The sequence below is a fragment of the Aulonocara stuartgranti genome, assembly GCF_965226115.1.
Source record: "Aulonocara stuartgranti genome assembly, chromosome: 18".
Lineage (NCBI taxonomy): Eukaryota > Metazoa > Chordata > Actinopteri > Cichliformes > Cichlidae > Aulonocara > Aulonocara stuartgranti.
Window position 1 is genome coordinate 279,889 of NC_138954.1, and position 19,846 is coordinate 299,734.

General features: G+C 46.8%; 2 protein-coding genes across 8 annotated transcripts; one reads left to right on the top strand and one right to left on the bottom strand.

Moving 5' to 3' along the window:
- Nucleotides 1–67: 67 nt before the first annotated feature.
- LOC309694408 (E3 ubiquitin-protein ligase RNF31) lies at nt 68–8,975 on the top strand. Of its 3 annotated transcripts, none has more exons than XM_082514475.1 (17): nt 68–219; nt 811–901; nt 2,068–2,133; nt 2,222–2,388; nt 2,579–2,703; nt 2,781–2,998; nt 3,075–3,472; nt 3,554–3,736; nt 3,806–3,904; nt 4,903–4,992; nt 5,071–5,173; nt 7,311–7,429; nt 7,761–7,874; nt 7,956–8,022; nt 8,094–8,187; nt 8,265–8,433; nt 8,533–8,975. In XM_082514475.1, the coding sequence occupies exons 1-17, from the start codon at nt 175–177 to the stop codon at nt 8,692–8,694; spliced, it is 2,310 nt and encodes a 769-aa protein (XP_082370601.1). In that variant the 5' UTR covers nt 68–174; the 3' UTR covers nt 8,695–8,975. The 3 variants fall into 3 exon arrangements, with proteins under 3 accessions (XP_082370601.1, XP_082370603.1, XP_082370602.1); XM_082514477.1 differs by having other exon boundaries at nt 8,566–8,975; XM_082514476.1 differs by having other exon boundaries at nt 3,081–3,472.
- Nucleotides 8,976–9,407: 432 nt separating this feature from the next.
- LOC309694410 (inositol monophosphatase 1-like) lies at nt 9,408–16,113 on the bottom strand. Of its 5 annotated transcripts, none has more exons than XM_082514485.1 (10): nt 16,001–16,080; nt 14,979–15,047; nt 14,151–14,230; nt 13,583–13,716; nt 13,266–13,370; nt 11,735–11,780; nt 10,103–10,211; nt 9,899–10,007; nt 9,677–9,828; nt 9,408–9,607 (listed from the first exon to the last, which is right to left on the bottom strand). In XM_082514485.1, exons 3-10 carry the CDS (start codon nt 14,211–14,213, stop codon nt 9,477–9,479), a joined length of 849 nt encoding a protein of 282 aa, XP_082370611.1. In that variant the 5' UTR covers nt 14,214–14,230; nt 14,979–15,047; nt 16,001–16,080; the 3' UTR covers nt 9,408–9,476. The 5 variants fall into 5 exon arrangements, with proteins under 5 accessions (XP_082370611.1, XP_082370613.1, XP_082370612.1 ...); XM_082514487.1 differs by lacking the exon at nt 16,001–16,080 and adding an exon at nt 15,788–15,994; XM_082514486.1 differs by lacking the exon at nt 16,001–16,080 and adding an exon at nt 15,313–15,443.
- Nucleotides 16,114–19,846: the final 3,733 nt, after the last annotated feature.

Here is a 19,846-nt window from a genome sequence, read left to right on the forward strand (position 1 = left end):
TTTTAAATAAAGTAACCCTCCAGCTGCGAGGCTATGCCTTTACTCTGAAACTCTGTGGGCGGAAGAGGGCGCGTCTGTTTTTCCAGTCGGGTCAGTTAGCTTGTTAGCATGTGACTGTGGGAGCGGCTGGATGTTCAAGCTCTTCCCCGCTTCTGAGAGGCATTTGTGGGGGAGATGCCGCAGGTCGAGCGGGAGGCGGAGCTCCGCACTCTGACGGAGGTGAGAACGAGACCGTGAAGCTGCCCCTGAGCTTCAAAATCAAACTTTATAAGTCTGATAACAACTTTCTGCTGCTGCTAGCCGGTCAACTGGGGTTAGCTCGGCAGCTACATGCTAAAAGCAAGCTCCTCCTCTTCCTCACTCTGGCTAATGTTTCTTCCTCCTCTTCCTCACTCTGGCTTATCCTTCCTCCTCCTCTTCCTCACTCTGGCTTATCCTTCCTCCTCCTCTTCCTCACTCTGGCTTATCCTTCCTCCTCTTCCTCACTCTGGCTAATGTCTCTTCCTCACTCTGGCTAATGTCTCTTCCTCACTCTGGCTAATGTCTCTTCCTCACTCTGGCTGTTGTCTCTTCCTCACTCTGGCTGTTGTCTCTTCCTCCTCTTCCTCACTCTGGCTGTTGTCTCTTCCTCCTCTTCCTCACTCTGGCTGTTGTCTCTTCCTCACTCTGGCTGTTGTCTCTTCCTCCTCTTCCTCACTCTGGCTCATCTTTCCTTCTCTTCCTTACTCTAGCTAATGTTTCTTCCTCACCCTGGCTAATGCATCCTTATCACTGTGGTTTAATCCTCCTCTTCCTCACTGTCTTCCTCAGTGTGGGTACCTGCATCCAGGTGAGACCCTGTGTGACCTTCACTCGGTTCAGTCTCTGTTCCCTGATCTTCGTCTCTACGTTGATTTTTACTGTGAGTACCTCAGAAATGACTTCCTGTTGTTTTATTTTGTCAGGCCCTTTCTCAACTCTGAAGCGCACGAGTCCGTGATCGCGTTCTCTCGCGATTTGTACAATTGGAACGCCAGCGTACTTGATGATATCACAGGTCTGGAGCCTCTTAATTTAACTGTGATTAATATGTTATGAAGCTTAACTTCAATCACAGCCAAACTGATTTATTCAGGAACAAATAAAACACTGAAATAAACCGAACATTAGTATTTAGAAGTGATCCAAGTATCTTATAGATCGTGTTTAACCTGAGTAGCAAAATCTCTATTAATAAAATCAGTGTACATGCATGCCTTAATAAAAAGCAGGTGAGCTGTTAGAACACTTTTATTTTAGTGGACACTCAAACATTACAGACAGCTGCTGGGGTTTGGAAGAGAACTGAACAAATATTTAAATTATAATCTGATCATTTTGAAACAGCCTTCAGAATCTCCACATATTAACATGCTGGTGAAAAACTTTACTCCTGAATTGAAACATATCTCAGCCAAAACACAGGAGCAAATAAAACACTGAAATAAACCAAAAAATTGACATTTTGAAGTTACCTGAGAGACTTGTATATCATGTTTAACCTGAGTAGTGAAAGACCACGGGGGGGGGGAACGATGTGCCGGGAGTCCGCTGTTCTCGCCGGCTCTAGTGATCCTCGACCTCGCTGTCTGCTATGGAGCTGGCGGGTCACAGACGTCTCTGAAACGTCGCACGTTCGGAAATATGATATCTTGATAAACCGAGCAGATATTTGAAGCTTACACAGCTACATTCTCGCCTGAAAATAACTTAAAAGTTTATTTTGTGACCCAGAAAGAGGAATATTTAAAAGTTTTTAGCCGCGCTCGTCCGCCATTGCCGCGTTTCAGTTTTGGACGAAATGCATTCTGGGATATTTAACTGTACCAAGTCCACACAAGTCACCACCGATGCACGCTCGATAAAACGGGCGGAGCGAGAACACATCCGGGACTTTTTCGCGTTCTCGGCTTGATGCGTACTTTAAATAGGAACAGTACTTGGTCTCCGACTGATGGCGTATCACGAGTACGCACAAGTACGCATATTGAGACTTGGCTTGGTAAATCAGGGCAATTTCCTGTTTCAGAATAAGAGTTTGTGTTTCAGGTTTCCCAAATAAACAAAAGAAGAAGTTGTTGTTTCTCGCCGGGACACTTCCTGTTCAGTACGAAGGTGAGCCTCCGAGCTGTCGGCCATGTTGTCTGTTTACTGTTTGTAGTGACATCATGAAGGTCAAGCTGGCGCTTTGGTTTTTATACAGGAAGTGAGTATAATATCCCAGTATGCATCTGGCTCCACGAGACGCACCCATCATCGAGGCCTCGCTGTTATGTTTGCCCATCGGTCTCCATGGTGATAAACCCGACCTGTCCGTGCGTGGACGCTGCCGGGAACATCAGGCTGGACGCGCTCACAAACTGGGCTGAGGTAAGATGTACTGAGCATGCTCAGTGGGGCTGAGTCAGCTGGCTCAGTGGACAGGTCTGACCCAACAGAAAACTAACTATTAGTGAAAATATACCTGAAAACACATGTTTAAGAAGGTGGAGCCTCCACACAGGCAGAAGGTGGAGCTAAAACACACTCTAAACATTATGTTTATGCCACTTATTGCTAGGGCGTGTCCAACCTGTCACTACTCGTGTCAGAGATGAGGCGGGCCTTCCAGAAGGATACCCCCCTTTATAGCAGGTGCCCTGTGCAAACTCCGCCCCCTGCAGGTGAACAGGTGTCAGCTGACAGGTCAGTTCCTCACTGTGTGTTCAGTCAGTGTTTCGGTTACGTAGATGGACTGACGAGAGTGGTTTCTCCTTCTGCAGCCTCCAAAGTCCCCTGCACATCTGCACCTCCTCCTCCCCGCAGCGTCGCCAACTTTCTGAAGTCACCTTCCAAAGTCCCGCCCACTCCAGCCAGCGTGAGCAGAGTGGGGAGGTGAGGGCAGCGAGGTCATACACCGATGAACTGCTGGGGATTGACTTCAGTGCTCTGCCTCTCACCTCCAACCGCCACACCAACCCCTTCCTAAACTCCTCCTCAGGTGAGTCTCAGAAAACACGAACAAGCTCCAGGTGAACGTGAGAAAAGTTGAACCCACCTGGTTCTGGTTCCCGCAGGTACAGAACCCCTCAGCAGGATGATGGGTGAGCTGAGGCTAGATGGAGACTCGTCTGCACGATCTGTCCAATCAGAAGCAGAGCGACGCCGTCCAGTTACGAGACGGCCATCCGCCGCAGCACCCGAGCTACAGCGTCCTCAGAGATCTCAGTTACAAGCGGACCAGGTGAGCCAGACTCTGGCGTCTCGGCAGCTTCTCCAGTCTGTGTCCCGGATGGCGGCGCGGCTCCCTCCGGACCAGGCGGCGGTTTTTCTGTCTCTGATGGCGATGGAGGGGCGGAGCTTCAGTCTGGCCGATGTCTTGGAGGCGGTCCAGATCAACAGAGACTTCGCATCAGCTCTCAGGTTCCTGAGCCACAGCTGCCCCATCTGTCAAGAGCAGGTGTCTTTCAGCAAGGTGAGCCACAGGTTTGAACCGGCCAATCAGAGCGCGCGCAGCCGGCTGATGTTCTTCTTCTCTCTCTGTGTTTCCCCGCAGATCATCACAATGACGCACTGCTCCTGCTTCCTGTGTCAGACGTGCTTCAAGATGTTCTTCACAACGGCCATTAAGGAGCGCAATGTCGATCAGCTGGTCTGCCCTCAGTGTGGCCGACCGGAGGTCAGAGGTCAGGGCGGGCTGGAAGAGTCCATGGACTACTTCAACCTGCTGGATACACAGGTGAGGTGCGTTCCGGCCTAGTTTACGTGGCGATGACCAGTTCTGACACGTGTCTGTTTGTCGGTGTAGATCCGCCACTTTCTGCCTGCCGACGTCCACGAGCTGTTCCAGAGGAAACTCAGAGACCGAGCTCTGCAGGAGATGCCCAACTTCTGCTGGTGTGCTCACGTAAGAACCCGAACGATCTGAGCCTCGCAGTCCAGAAGCTCACAGAAGCAAGAAATGAATACCGCTGCTAGTATCGATACAAACTGTGATCATCTGCTGCGTGACGTTCGGTCCTCAGACCCGCTGTGGGATACTTTTTGTCTCTGCAGCGTGGCTGTCAGAGCCTGTCCTGAGCCATGACTTCATGACAAATAAAATCTTAACCATTAGAGCAGCGGTCTCCAACCTTTTTTGTGCCACGGACCGGTTTATGCCCGACAATATTTTCACGGACCGGCCTTTAAGGTGTCGCGGATAAATACTACAAAATAAAACTAGTACCAGTACCGAAAAAAAGAAGATTTATTCATAACACACGTGAAAAGACCCAGGAAAACTGAGTTAACGATCAAAACGATAACAAAATAACGCTGAAAACCGATAAAAACCCTGAAAACTATACATTTCACACCTGAGCCTCAACTTTCGCGGCCCGGTACCAAACGACTCGACAGGCCTACTTGTTGTTCCTAGAGTATTTGAAAGTAGAATGGGAGGCAGAGCCTTCAGTTTTCAGGCCCCTCTTCTGTGGAACCAGCTTCCAGTTTGGATTCAGGAGACAGACACTATCTCTACTTTCAAGATTAGGCTTCAAACTTTCCTTTTTGCTAAAGCATACACCCAGTGCATCATGGGAAACCCCCAGCAGCCTAGCCCTATAGCAGCATAAATAAGGGAGGCTTCAGGGTCACCTGATCCAACCCTGGGTGTTTCTTCTTCACTCACATGTGTTTATACACCCTTCTGTATTTAATCATTAGTGATTATTCATCTCTGGCTCTTCCTCCCCCGACCCCCAACCAAACCCCTGAGCTCTGCCGGAGGTTTCTTCCTGTTATAAGGGAGTTTTGCCTTCCCGCTGTCGCTGAGTGCTTGTTCGTTGGGTTTCTTTGTATTACTGTGGGCCGTTGACCTTACAGAATAAACCTTGTTGAGACGACTGTTGTTTGGTGTTTCAGTGTTCATTCGGGATGCTGCACGAGGCCCAGCGCCTCAGGATGGACTGTCCAAGCTGTAAGAAGAGCACCTGTTCTCAGTGCAGATCACCTGTAAGACACTCTCTCACGCACACACACAGGTGAACCAGCCTCAGATCGGGTCCTGACCACAGTCCCTGTGTTCTGCAGTGGTCCCCCGAGCATCAGGGTCTGTCCTGTGAGCAGTTCCAAGTGTGGCAGCAGCAGAACCAGCCGGACCCTCACAGCACCTCCCAGCTGTACAGCAGCATCGGTACGAACCCAGAACCAGGTCCAGGAGACTCTGAGGGCCTCCTGCAGGACCTGAACCTAATGTTTCACCCCATCACTCAGGTGGTTATAAGCAAGCAGGTAGAAGTGGAAGCAGTCAGCATGTGACTGAAGGCTTTTTTACTCTTGCTGTTTACAAACTAACACACGAGGCCTTCAATCACCGAAAGCGTGACGCTGAGAGGACTTGACCCGGTCCAGTCAACGATCGGCGTGGGTGTTCTCGCCAAAAAACCCAGAAAGCAATGCCTGGGGGCTCTGAGCTGACATGCCGGGACCTGGTCTGTCCTGGTCTCCAGCTGTTCCATTAACGTTTAGCATCCACGAACAGAGGACATGGTGGCTGCTCAGGCGGTAGAGCAGGTCATCCACTGACTGAATGGTGGTGGTTTGATTCCTGGCTTTCCCGTAGTCTGCATGCCAAATATCCTTGGACACCATGTTGCTCTGCGACGCATCCATCTTAGAGTGAATGTGATGCATGTTAGACGCTAACGCTAACAGCTCAGAAAAAGTGCTTGTGTGAATGAAGTATAAGAACATCCGTTTACAAACTGTCCAAATGTTGATTGTGTCCTTCTGGACGTTTCCACCATCAGGTGACTTCTTCAGTGTCAGCTGACTGCAGGTTTCAAGGTTCTTTATTTGTCACATGCATAGTTATACAAGTATAACACACAGTGAAATGTAGCCTGACACGCTCCTCGACATGTGCAAAAATTGGGGGGGGGGTGTAGAGGAAGAACATTATATATATATATATATATATATATATATATATATATATATATATATATATATATATATATACATACATACACATACATACACACACACACACACACACACACACACACACACACACATTGGGTGAATGTGCAGTAGTAGCAGCAAGCAGGTGAATTCTGTACATTAATATGAATAGATATCTGACTATTTTACAGGATAGACAATATAAACATATTTAAAATTAAAGGAATTGAAATGTACATTGTGCCTTGGTTTAGTGTCTGGAAGAGTCCTGACTCAGTCAATTATAGATGATGTGAGAGGGCGGGTGTGTGTGTTTAGGGCACGGATGGCTTGGGGATAGAAGCTCCTCTTGAGTCTCTCTGTCCTTGCCCGGAAGATGCGGAACCTTCTACCAGATTGCAGATGTTGGAACAGTTTGTTGCCAGGATGGGACGGGTCCTTCAGTATCTGCGCTGCTCTAGTCCGGCATCTCCTGGTGTAGGTGTCCTGAAGCGGGGGGAGAGCAATCCTGCAGCAGCGTTCTGCTGTATGGATCACTCTCTGGAGAGCTTTTTGGTCCTTCACACAGCTGTTCCCGAACCACGATGTCATGTTCTGTGTGAGGATGCTCTCCACAGCGCCTGTATAGAAAATCCTGAGGATCTTTGGAGAGACCCTGAACTTCCTCAGTTGTCGTAGGTGATACAGGCGCTGCCTAGCCTTTTTGGTCTGGACCTGAATGTGGGCAGCCCATGTCAGGTCTGAGGAGATGTGGACACCAAGATACTTGAAGGACTGCACCCTCTCCACTGGAGCTCCATTGATGATGATGGGCTTGTAGTCTCTGTGCTGACCCCTTCTGAAGTCCACCACCAGCTCCTTGGTCTTGCCGGCGTTCAGCTGGAGGTGGTTGTCCTGGCACCACGATGCCAGATTCTTCACTTCATCCATGTAGGCCGCCTCATCGTTGTTGGAGATGGCACCCAACACCACTGTGTCGTCAGCAAACTTCACAATGGTGTTGGAGCCGTGGGTGGCCACACAGTCTGAAGTGTAGACTTCAGACTTATATTAAATATATTATATTTACATAATGGCTGAAACCAGCCCACTGAATGACCAGTGGGCTGTGAGGTCAGTTTATGATCATTAGTAATATGCAGATTGCCACGCCCACTGATCAAAGAGTCCCATTCAACGAGAGTTGGCTGCATTCACAGCATTGTAGGTAGGATGGTGGCCCCCTCCTCAACTCTGAGATGGCCTTACGTCTTTTCACTCGACTCCTCGCTCAAACCAGCGATTTCCCCACCTGGACGAATGAGGTTTAGTCGCACTAAGGCTCAGCCTGGTCCGTCCTGGTCTAACGTTTCCCTCTGTGTCCTCAGAGTGTCCAAACTGCCAGCTGGTCTTCAGCCTGTCCAAAGGGGGGTGTCTCCACTTCACCTGCAGTCAGTGCGGTCATCAGTTCTGCGGCGGCTGCAGTCAGCGCTTCGTTCTGGGCTCGGTGAGTTCCAGCTGTGCTGTGTGTAAGTGGAGCTCCAGGTGTTTGGTCAGAGAGAGATGGATTGTGGGTAACGAGTGTTAGACGACTGAAAGTTGTTCCTCGGTTTCATATTTACATCGTTATCAAACGAGCCAATCACAGCGTCTCACCTTATAAACGGTCTGATTATGAGTAAAGGCACCTGCTCTGATTATTCATCGTGCTGATAATTTGAGTTCTTTAATGTTTTTGAAGTTAACAAGAAAATGGTTCGGCTTCCAGCACCGAAGTTGCCAGGTGCACGAGACAGGTGTGTTAGAGACTTGACACCTGTGTTGTTTAACCTCTGCAGGCCTGTGGCTTCTCTGCAGACTGTACGAGCAAAGGTCTTCATGCTCACCACCCCAGAGACTGCCTGTACTACCTGAGGGACTGGAGCCTGACCCGCCTCCACCTGCTGCTGCAGGTGAGAGCCAGCAGATCAACCTGAGGTGTTCCCAGCTGTTCTGTGATCAGTACTTTACAGGTGTGCTGTCTCCTGTCTCAGCATTACAGAGTGTCTCCCTCCTGGTTGGAACCGCCCAAGGTCAGCTCACCTGACACCGCTCTGCCAGGTGAGACCTCTACCTGTCTACCTGGCATCTCCTTTGTCCTAGAGTCACTGACAGGTGTGTTCCCGTTCCAGCATCCTGTCCAGTGCTGGAGCTGAGAGACGATGGCAGCCAGAGGGAGGAGCCCTGTGGTCGACCTGCGTTACCTGAACACCGAGGATACTGCCAGTAAGACCACAGCTCCCAGTAAAGATGTTCTGCCAGATGTGCGTGGTCTTAGAGGCTCCGCCCCTTTCTCCTGACAGGTCACACTATAAGGAGCGTTTGGTGGAGCTGATTAACCGTTACCATGCTGACCCAGCGGTCCTCTTCAGTCTGGCAGAAATAAAGGCGGAGCTTCAGCGTTGGCATGTTACCGTTCCGACCAGAAAACCCGAGGAGCCAGAGCCACTCTACACTCATCGCCTCCGCATGGTCAGTGACATCACCAGATGGTGTTGTTCGTCATCAACAATGACGTCTGAGATTTATTTTGAAAGTCTGATGCGCTGTTTCAACCATGTTTCTTTTCAGCCAATCACAGTGCAGAATTCTGTCTCTCTGCAGACGCTGACCAATTGCACTCCTCTCAGGAAACAGCGCTGCTCTCCGGTTAAACGCATTAACAACCTCTGTCCTCTGCCCGTCACCGTGCCTGCTGGAGCCCCGCCCCCTCATGTGCTGCTAAGCGATTGACTCCACCCACTCCTAAAGTATGACCTCCCACTACACCCATCAGTTGCTATGACAGGGCGGCCCTGTGTTTTGATTGGCTCAGCACAAATATACTAATTAGGGACCAAATATGAGCAGCCAATCAGAGTTCAGCTAACAAGCTAACGATGGAAGCTGCCAGTTTTAGCATCTGTTAGCATGTCTTGAGCAGACTTCAGGAGGCGGAGTTTGAGCATCCTGTTTTTGTTCGCTGCACTTTACCTGTTTAACCAAGTTTAATGAATAAAAGCTGTCCTAACACACCTCGGCGTCCTGTCTTCCGTTTCCATGGGAAGTTGAGTTTTAACATAAAAAAAAAAAAAAATTGTTTGAACATTTTTATAGAGAACAGAGTGTGCTGGAGTTTTCTGCCCCAACTCAGCAGGAGCAGATAAACGGGGAGCCAAGGTCGTAGCTTAGGCGCCGTGTGAGAGAAAAGCATGTGAATGTTTAGGCTTTTATGATAAGGTGGAGGCACCAGAGGCTATAAGAGTTTGATTAATGCTCCACCATTTTGAGATCTGAGGCTGTCTGCATACAGTGTCCATCTCCCGCGTGTGTTCATTAAAATCATCGTTTGACTTAACCCGGCCGGACCAGTGTTGTTATTGTGGTTTTTTTCTCTTGTCTCCATCCCCAGTATTTTGAACCTTAACAATGGTGACCTGCCGTCAGTCACACAAACACGCGGGTGCTTTCATAGAAAACTTTTATTTAAACTTTCCAAACAGGAAGGTGTGCTCCTCACACCTGTCAGTGTGTGTTTAGCTCTTCTTCGGTGGTGTGGCGTCGTCTCTGGGCAGACTGAAGGGGACGATCGCTTTGACGAGTCGCTCTGTGATTGTTTTGCTGTTAGCGGCGATGATCCTCCTGGACATCAGGTCCACGTCGCCACCTGAACACGGAGACACCGTTAGCTGGAAACACCTGAGCAGGGAAATGTGCTGTTGATGGGTTAGCTTACCATCGACGTCCATCAGCACGCCGCCAGCCTCGGACACGATCAACGACGCGGCAGCCACGTCCCAAACGTGGATCCCGATCTCGTAGTACGCCTCCACACAGCCCGACGCCACAAGACACATGTTGATGGCGGCGGAACCCGCCCCGCGCACCCTGAGACGGATGGACACGTCAGCTATGGGAAAACAAGCGTGCAGTGATGTCAACGTGGCGGCAGCCTTACCCGTGAACAGGGAGGCAGAGGATGTTTCGGAGGCTTTGGAAGATTTTATCAACAACGTCGGCGTCTCTGTCCGATCCAAACTCCGTGGCCACCATCGCCTGTTCCACGGCTGATGACATCACACACAGATAAACAAACAGGTGATCGACCGCCCGCATAAGTGATGTCACTGATTTATTGGTTATCGATTCGCTGAGCGCTGACCTTCCTGCCGGGACACCTGCAGCGGCTCGCCGTTACAGAATGCTCCCTTTCCCCGCCTCGCCGTGAACATCTTGTCCTCCACACAGCTGAAGACAACGCCAAACTCCACCTGAGGGAGGGGAAGAAGAGTAGAGGCCACTGTGAGGTCAACAGGTGAGGTCGTTCATGCTCATCCTCAGGTGGCTTGAACACCTGAAGCTACCTGTTAGTGTTTAGAGAGCGCTGACGTTTTGCCAGCAGGCTCAGTAAACTGATCGCAAGGCCAGTAATGTTGTGGGGATGGAGCTGGACTCGTTAGGGTGGTGTCAGAGAGGCAAAGACAATGATGGATAATACCTCCCACCCACTCCATGACGTGCTACCTACAGGAGCACGCTCAGTGAGAAGCTGAGATTACCCATAATGCACCACACTCATCTGCCTGTACAACTCCATCTAACACACTGTAAACACTGCAGTAGTTACAGCCTTTTGCACACGCTCTTTCTACTCTGATGTTGCTGTTAATCCTTGATATTTATTATTGAGGGATTTCTATATATTAGGGCTATTTCTTAAATCTGTAGCAGTTTCTGTACTGGAGCAGCTGTAACCCACATTACCTGAGGGATTAATAAAGTATGCTGATTCTGATTTTCTCTTTTTAGCTGCCAAATCGCCATGGTAACAGATGCTGAGCACCTCTCCTAGTCAGGAGCAGGTGAGGTGCCGCGTTTACTCTTTTGGTCATTTTATATGCTGCAGCAGGTGGAGCACCATCGCTTGCTAACGCGTGTGTGGGAACAGCCACGCCACCTCTCCACCTAAGGAAACACTCCCAGGTGAAGCAGACAGTGGTGATGCTGCGCCTGTGAGCCAGGGCGAAGCTCAACTGAAGAAAGATAAAACCAGAAATGGCGCCACTCTGAAAAGTTTCCACCAGAGGGATGAGACCCGGGCTCAAGTAACCGAGGCTCACCTGAGGCTACGTCTGCACGTACACGGGGATTTTTGAAAACGGAGATTTTCTGTTTTCTTTTCTTTTTTTAAATCCCTTCCACAGACGCAAAAATGAAGGAAAACGCAGCTAGGAACATGCCAAAGCAGCAGTTGGCGATATATTCCTAACCGTGTAGGAATGTTGACCAATCAGAAGCCTGGGTGGGAAAGAGTAAACAAAGTCGGGGCATAGAAGCAGAACTGAGTCCTATGTGTGGAGGGACAGTAACTGTTTGTAAGCATGTAAACTCTGCAGAGAGTAAAATTAACAGTATTTTGTCCAAGTCTGACATTGTAGAAATTCATTTCACAAAAACATGGCGCACAGTGTGATGTCAAACGAGGCGCACACCTTTGACGCTGCGTTTTCTCCGTGTTCCTCGTCCACATGTAAACGCAAAATCTGAGTTTTTAAAAATCTCCGTTTTCAGTGACCGAAAACGCCGTTTACGTGTGGACGAAAGGTGCAAACGCATAGAAAAATCTGCGTGGGGTTAGCGGCCCCGTTTTCACTTTTCAGTATTTATTGCTGCTCATTAATAAGACAGAAGGATTTCTTATCTGATTAATCGACTACTAAAGTCAGGGCTGCAGCCCTGTGATGTCGCTGCTGATGTCAAAGGTCAGGAGGATGGTGCTGATGTGGACTCAGACCTGTTTGTTGATGGCGAATCCGATGGAAATGGCAACAAAAGGAAACCTGTGAAGGAGAAACAGACACAGGAAGTTAACGTGTTGGCACCGTCATACGTGTTCCTGCAGAGCAGGTCTGTTTACCTGTTAGGTCACCACGGTAACCAGTGCCCATCAGCGTTTTAAATGAGCTGATTCAGTGTGCCGAACACCAAGCCAAACAGGAAGTCATCTGCTTCAAAGTAAAGGTTCATCCTAACGTTCATGATGATCACATCATCGATCTACCCGCTGAGGGACGGCTCGAGCTGAACATTGATCATCCTTCATCGATCTCTCAGTGACTCTCTGATCGATTCCCTCTGAGTCAGTTGGACCAAATAAACCTCAGATCTGGAGGTAATCGATCAGAAGAGCCGTAGACCCCGCCTCACTCTCTGAGTAGAGCAGGGCGATATGGCCAAAAATATTTATCACCATATACATTTGAAAATTTGTGATAACGATATAACTGACACGAGACAAAATGCTTTACAACTCCACAACTTTATTAGTGCAAAAACCCATCAATGTATTTTCACTTCAACAAGCAGCTGTTTTATCTGCATTAAAGTTATATAAAATGTAACAGTGCAAACTCCTCGCTGACAGTTTAACCAAAAGGCATTTCCAGTGGAAACTGGCCGACACATCCTCAGCATAACCATGTATAACATCCACAACACTTAAAAAGAGGTTAAACACACACAACACGGTAACATTATGCTGAAGCACAGCACGTATCACTCCGCGAGGCTCCGCCTACGATAGCCGTTGTTGTGCCAAAGTAGGTATCCCCGACAGAATTTGTTTCCCCTGTGCTGGGAGCAGGAAGTACTGATGTTTTCATTTTGTGAAAAATTAGCATCGTTACATTACCATTCAGTTTGAGGGTTACAACAGAAAATGATATATTTATTGCTCACGGGGTATCAGATGGGATTATTTTAATAAACCATTAACATTTTGGCTGATAACTATTTTTATTCTCCTGTAACTTCACTATATAAAGAGATAAATCCTCCAAAGTTTCAGGAGTAATGCGTCATAATAAGAAGTGTTTGTGAACGAAAAATCAGCAATGTGGGAGACTGTTTGTCCGTGAGTTACACAGGGGGAACAAATTGTGGCAGGATCAGCCTGATATTATTTGTGTCCCACTATAACTTCGTTGTATAAAGAGCTAAGATCTCAAAAATGTCAGGAGTATCAACAAAATCAACAATGTGGGATACTGTTTGTCCGTGATTTGGACAGTCCAGCGTGTGCTCCCGACGCAGGGGAAACAAATTCTGTCGGGGATACCGAGTTTGGCACGACACCGGCATGTGCATATGAAAACAAAGGCACTGCGCATGCGCGTTTTACCCATATTCTATCGCCATCTTTCATTTTCCTATCGTTGCCCGACATTACACCGGTGCTACCGTGAACAGTATGGCCCAGCACTATCTCTGAGCGCCCACAGGAAACAAAGAAGCTGCAATGATGATGTCAGAGAGTGCAAACTCACGCGTGAACGAAGTTGGTCGTGCCATCGATGGGGTCGATGATCCAGGTGGGCGAGTCAGAGAGGACGCAGGGCTCACCTGCAGCCACTGACTCCTCCCCTATGAACCTGAATCGCACAGAACAGGTGAAGCCGTTACACGCTGAACGAGGAAGAGCCACGAGACGGCAGCCAGAGATGTTCCAGCAGGTCATCTCTGCTACTCCTCAGCAGCACACAGCTGGATCCCTGAACATCTGGATCTGATCATAACGCTTATCTTTGTAAACTGATGATCAATAATCCGACTGGACATGCACAGAGGGGGTGGAGCTTCATACCTGTGGGTGGGGAACTTTTCCTTCACTGACTGGATGATGAGCTGCTCCACCTTCTGGTCGGTCTGCGTCACTAAATCCACCACCGAACTCTTCGTCATCACTGCCCTGTCACCACGCAGAGCGTCACACACCACCTGATCAAGGCACCAATAACTGATCAATATTTACTCCTGATCAATGCACTGATAGCTTATCAATCAGAAGCTGATCAGCCAATAGTTTCAGTTACTAAGTCTGTCATCTGGGGTTAACCTGAGATTTCAAGATAAAAGCCTTTGTTTCCTCTTTGCGCTCAGAACGTTTCAGAGAAGAAGAAAGTGACTCCACCCCCTCTGTTTTGGAGCGTGCTCAGTAAGTGAAGAAATGGCAGGAAGCGGATTCTGCAGTCGTGACGGGCGTGCGGCTCACTGTCAAGCAGTCGTCAGCTGACCCTGAAGGTCACATGGGCGAGTGACGTTCAGGTGAAAAGAATGAACTTCCTGAGACTCCTCTGTTTCATAATGAAATCACCTGTAGGCCCTGACAGGTGAGTCTCAGGTGGGAAAGAAAAAGGAAGATGACGACTGACCTCTCCAGCTTTTCGTGCCACGGCGACAGCGTGGTCCATGGCGTTCTGCCAGGGGTCAGCCATGTTGGAGGAGGAACTTCCTGTGGAAAGAGGAAAGACTGCGTGAGGTGTGTTCCAATATTCCACTTTGATCAGGAAGGTTCCTCACTGACATACGCTTCAGTTGTCCATACACTAGGGGAAGCAGCTTCAATGCTTCCTTTATGACCTCCTTTAGCAGAGACACTGGACCGTCTTTATGAAAAGGGAGGAGAAAATGGCGTCCCATAATTCGTTATCCATCCGACCATTCATGAAAACATAATCGCAGTAACCAAAGCGGAGCAGATCATGTAAATTCTAAGTGTTTTTTCTTTTCATTCAGAACCTGTATATATATTTATTTATAGCTTTAATCAGCAGCAGTGAAACTCACAGCTGAACCCTGAGCGTCACATGAAGAACACAGAACGCTGTATGAGCGCAACATTATGATCTATACGAACTGATCAAAGTGTGCTTGTATGATCAGTGATCGTTAGTAATGTCCAGTGTTGGGAAGGTTACTTTAAAAATGTATTCCACTACAGATTACAGCACTGCTGAGAAACAGAAGCTGAGTTCACTTCATTTCTGCTGTTTCATGGAAACAGTTACTGAGGACCAATAAGTGGGCTTGCCTCTGAACGCTCAGCGTGACACTGATGAAGAGTTTTGGGACACAAGTTTTAGTAATATCATCATTTTAGCAGTATTGCAGAAAATGTTCCTCCTCCTTTAAAACACCAGAAAGATATGCTTTACAGACTGTTATCGTTTCTATGACCTCCATAAAACAAGAACACACACTGTGGTGAAGCTAGACCAGCCTTTTGTAGTTCGTCTTCTGCACATTGTAGTTTCAACACGCCAGACTTCCTGTTAAAGAGACACCAGTGTAAGGTTGTTCATGTTTCTTTAAGTTCCCCAAGAAGTATGATAAATGTTTTTTCCTGATAAATTTGTTAATACTTTTAGCTAAATTTTTTATCCATAAATGTAAGTTTACTAATAAAACACCATATTTCTGTCATTAACTTAAGGATGTGGAAATGTACATACAATCAATATCAGACTCCACCAACAAAAAGGCTCAAAACAATATATGTTTGTGAATTTTTGCGTGTATTCTTATAATTGTTACCTTTTTCTTTACCCCTGGCTTTGTGTGTTCATGTTCTGTTGTTTTGTATACTTCATCTGTTCGTATGTTGTATACTCATTGTTTGTTAAATAAAGTTTAAAAAAAAAAGTGTAAGGTTGTTCCGGTTCTAAGTGCACGCCTCTTCCCTTTTCCTGAGTCCTCAGCAGTTCTCCTTCTCACCTTTGACCTCAGTGACGTTTTCATCGAGGTCAAGGAAGAGCGTCAGGAATAGGAGACATGAGGGACTTCTGGAATGCACCAGGAATGCCCAGAGTCCTCATCATAAGAACCACATCAGTAATCAATAACATCAATCTGGGAGGTGATGGATCGATAATCCAGTAACACCAATCCTGACCTATCACAGCGGGTCCTGAATTGGCCACAGGTGACCGCTAAGTGGCTGTCTCAGCGCGTCCTCTCATCGAGTTTACGGTCACTAACCGAGTATATACTGATTATCAATGAGCGTTACCTGGTGGCACGTGACGAAGTGTCAAGCGCGCCGACACCTTTCCGTGCGCGTGCCCACCGGCACTGCCGCGCCGTATGAAATCAGCTGATTTCTGAACGGAAGTACTACGCCGCTGATTCCCGCCACAAATTCCAAAACCGGAAGTAAGGCGGCGGATCAACGAGACGTTTCGAAAACAAGTAAAGAGGAACAGCGCGAACCCTGAAAACGCACCTGAGGCTCTCGAGGTCGGTCTGAAGGTAATCCGTAACGGGTTAGCAGCTCCACTTTCGGGTTTCTTCTTCTACGTTCTACGACTGAGCGCTGCCGCCTCCTACTGGACATTGACTGTCACAACAACAACACTAGAAAAGGTTGCATTTCCTGCGAAAATGCAGTGTGAACGCCGTGTAGTGGAATCTGAAAACAGCAGGACAGCTATCTGTTGAAAACAGGTGTAGAAGCTGAACTCTGCTTTATTTGAAAGACTACACTGAAGACTGTCAAGAAAGCAGATTACATGCAAGCAGGGGAGATGTCCAGCATCTGTCCCATGTAGTGCTCGAACCCGTGCCACCAGATCTCACAGCAGCTGCGCATCCCACTGCGCCAAACCAGTTCTGGTCCCAAACAAAGATATGATGAGAGGAAAAAAACGTGCACTGTGCAGAAGAAGCTAAATGCGCAGAAAAGAGGTGAAAATGCTGAATGTTCAGCAACAAAGAGATAAGGAACCTGAAAATTGTGCTGAAAAGAGGTGAAAAAGCTGAAATTTGTGTGGAAAAGTTTAAACAGTTGAAGTGTTAACTGAAGAAAATGTTGCCATAAGCGGGATTCGAACCCGCGCCTCCTACTCTGAGAACGGCTGCTCATCTCACTGAGCTAAAACACAACTCAGCAGCAAAACTAGTGATCACACTGATAATGTGGTACCTGTCAGCAAAATGGGCCAAAAAATGGCATAAAAAGCTGAATATCTCAAAAAGTATAAAAGTTATCATCACCAAAAGATATAGCAGTGGAAAGCAGAAATAGCAGAACAGTTTAAAGTTTGAATGGTGAAAATCGACTGAAAACTGAGGGAGTAGTTAAGCGGCAAAGAAACGGAGCAACTAGAACTAGAAAAAATTGCATTTCCTGCGAAAATGCTGTGTGGATGCCTTACGCTGAAGATTTCTGCTGAAAAAAGCAGAAAAAGTTGAAAAAACAAAAAACATTGCCCTGAGCGAGATTCGAACCTGGCCTTTCTGATCTATAGGCGGCGTCTCACCTTACTGGACCAAACTGATTCTTACAAAGAAGAGGTGGAGAGACTGACAATTCTGGTGAAATTAGCAGAAGCTGCTTAGTATTGTGCTAATAAGAGGTGAAAAGGCTAAACATTTAGCAGAAAAGAGGTGAATCAGAAGAAGTTCTGCTGAAAAGAGGTAAAGAAGCAAAAAGATGAGTTGAAAAGAGGTGTAGAAGTGCTTGCTGAAGATGGCTGTATGTGTAATGACACACTGGAGAGTGTCAAGAAAGCAGAGCGCATGCAAGCAGGGAACATGTGTAGCAACTGTCACAGGTAGGATTCGAAACTCTGCCCCCGGGTCTCACGGCAGCTGCCCTACCCTCTGAGCCAAATGAGTTCTGGTCTCAAGCAAATATATGATGAGAGAGAAAATGTGCACTGTGGAGCAGAAGCTCAAATTAGCAGAAAAGAGGTGAAGAGGAAGAACTTTGTTGTGAAATGAGGTAAAGAAACTGAAATTTGTGCTTAAAACAAGTGAAAAAGCTGAACTCTGAAATCCTGCTAAAACAGTAGTAGAGGCTGATATTTTTCAGCTACTCACTGAGCCAAACTGGTTCTCACGTAACTGAAAAAAGGTGGAAAAGCTTAAAATTCTAATGAAAACAGCAGAAGAGGCTAAGTGCACTGTGGAGCAGGAGCTCTAATTAGCAGAAAAGAGGTGAAGAGGAATAATTTCTGCTGAAAAGAGGTAAAGAAGCAAAAAGCCGAGTTGAAAAGAAGTGTAGAAGCAGAAGTGCTTGCTGAAGATGGCTGTATGTGTAATGACACACTGGAGAGTGTCAAGAAAGCAGAGCGCATGCAAGCAGTGAACATGTGTAGCAGCTGTCACAGGTAGGATTCGAACCTCTGCCACCGGGTCTCACGACAGATGCCCTACCCTCTGAGCCAAATGAGTTCTGGTCACAAGCAAAGATATGATGAGAGGGAAAATGTGCACTGTGGAGCAGCAGCTCAAATTAGCAGAAAAGAGGTGAAGAGGAAGAACTTTGTTGTGAAATGAGGTAAAGAAACTGAAATTTGTGCTTAAAACAAGTGAAAAAGCTGAACTCTGAAATCCTGCTAAAACAGCAGAAGAGGCTGATATTTTTCAGCTACTCATTGAGCCAAACTGGTTCTCACGTAACTGAAAAAAGGTGGAAAAGCTTAAAATTCTAATGAAAACAGCAGAAGAGGCTGAGTGCACTGTGGAACAGAAGCTCAAATTAGCAGAAAAGAGGTGAAAACAGCAGAAGAGGGTGAGATTTGTGCTGATAAGAGGTGAAACTGCGGAACCAATCAGAGGTACTGCTTCTGTCTGCTTCATCAGGCTGTGTACTTGTATGTATTTCTGCCATAGACTGTTAACCAGAATCTGAGGTCCATATTAGAAAAGCTGCTAAAATCATTAAACTTTGCAGAATTGTAATAAATTATCAATATGAATTACCGGTCTGTGATAGTGTATAAATTTGTAGTTAAAAAAAAAACATGTGGGCCAAGGTGGAATCGAACCCACGACCTCTGGTCTGAAGAGCGGTGTCATTACCAATCGCGCCACCTCTAAGGGGGCGGGCGCTTTGAAAAAAAGGGTGATGAGGAGTCAGAATTAGATCGCGGTGAGACGCGAAAAACGCCGTTTTTTGGAGTTACAAAACGTCGTGTAACTCAAAAACTAGGTGGGATAGAAGCATAATTCTTGCACTGGGTGAATCAGCGGACTTTGGTGTACTTTGACTGCGATTTACATAGCTCTTTGTATCTCCGTCGCGGAGATATGACGAGAGAAGAAACGGCTTCATTTTCGGAATTTGAAAAATGAGAGGAGGACAGATTTCCACCCCTCAAACAAGTCTAACTCATCTCAGAACGGTAATAGGTGAGAAAATAATTCTTGAATTGTGAGTGTCAGGAGTGTCTGAAGATATACAGGGACAAGCCTCATGTCTTAACTTTGCTTCGTTAAGGAGATATGACGATTTGAAAATGCCTTCAGTTTCAGTATTTCAGCTCTGAGTTTCACAACCTCCCCATAGACTTTGAATGGGGAGTTTTTAGACCATGTGTCACTTCGAGGCAAATTGTGAAAAAAACGTAACTCTCACAATAATTATAGTGACACTGTCTTAAAGCCAGCAAAAATACCTACGTTTTGATGTATAATTTGTGGAAGTTGAGTGGAAATTGAGCGAGTAGCAAGGAGTTGTTCAGACATGAAGAGAAAATTCAGAACGGACGAGTGTGCAGTGGGAGTTAATTGCATAGCAACCATAGCAACACATGTATTTTCTGAAAAATCACAAAGTTGTAACTGAAAACTTAAAGAGTCATTACATGAAAACGGTAACAGATATGAAAAAGCTGAATCACACAGGAATAGCCCAATCATCTGAGAACGTTTTAAAGTTTGAATGGAGTTTCTAGGTGAAAGTATGAGGAAGTAGTTAAGTTTCAAAGACAAGCAAGTTTTAGCAGAATTGTAGAAGTTTCCCATTCATTTCAATGGGACAAATTAAAGGAAAAAAGTGTAATATTTTAAAAAGTATAATAGTAATAAGTACCAAAAGATATAGCAGTCGAAAGCAGAAATAGCAGAACAGTTTAGAGTTTGAATGGTAAAAATCGGCTGAAAACTGAGGGAGTAGTTAAGCGGCAAAGAAACGGAGCAACTAGAATAATAAAGGATAAAGAATAAAGAGAAACAGGATCTCAATAGTGTGGATGCCTACGGCATCCACCCAATAATAAAGGATAAAGAATAAAGAGAAACAGGAACTCAACAGTGTGCCTTTGAGGCATCCACACAAATACAC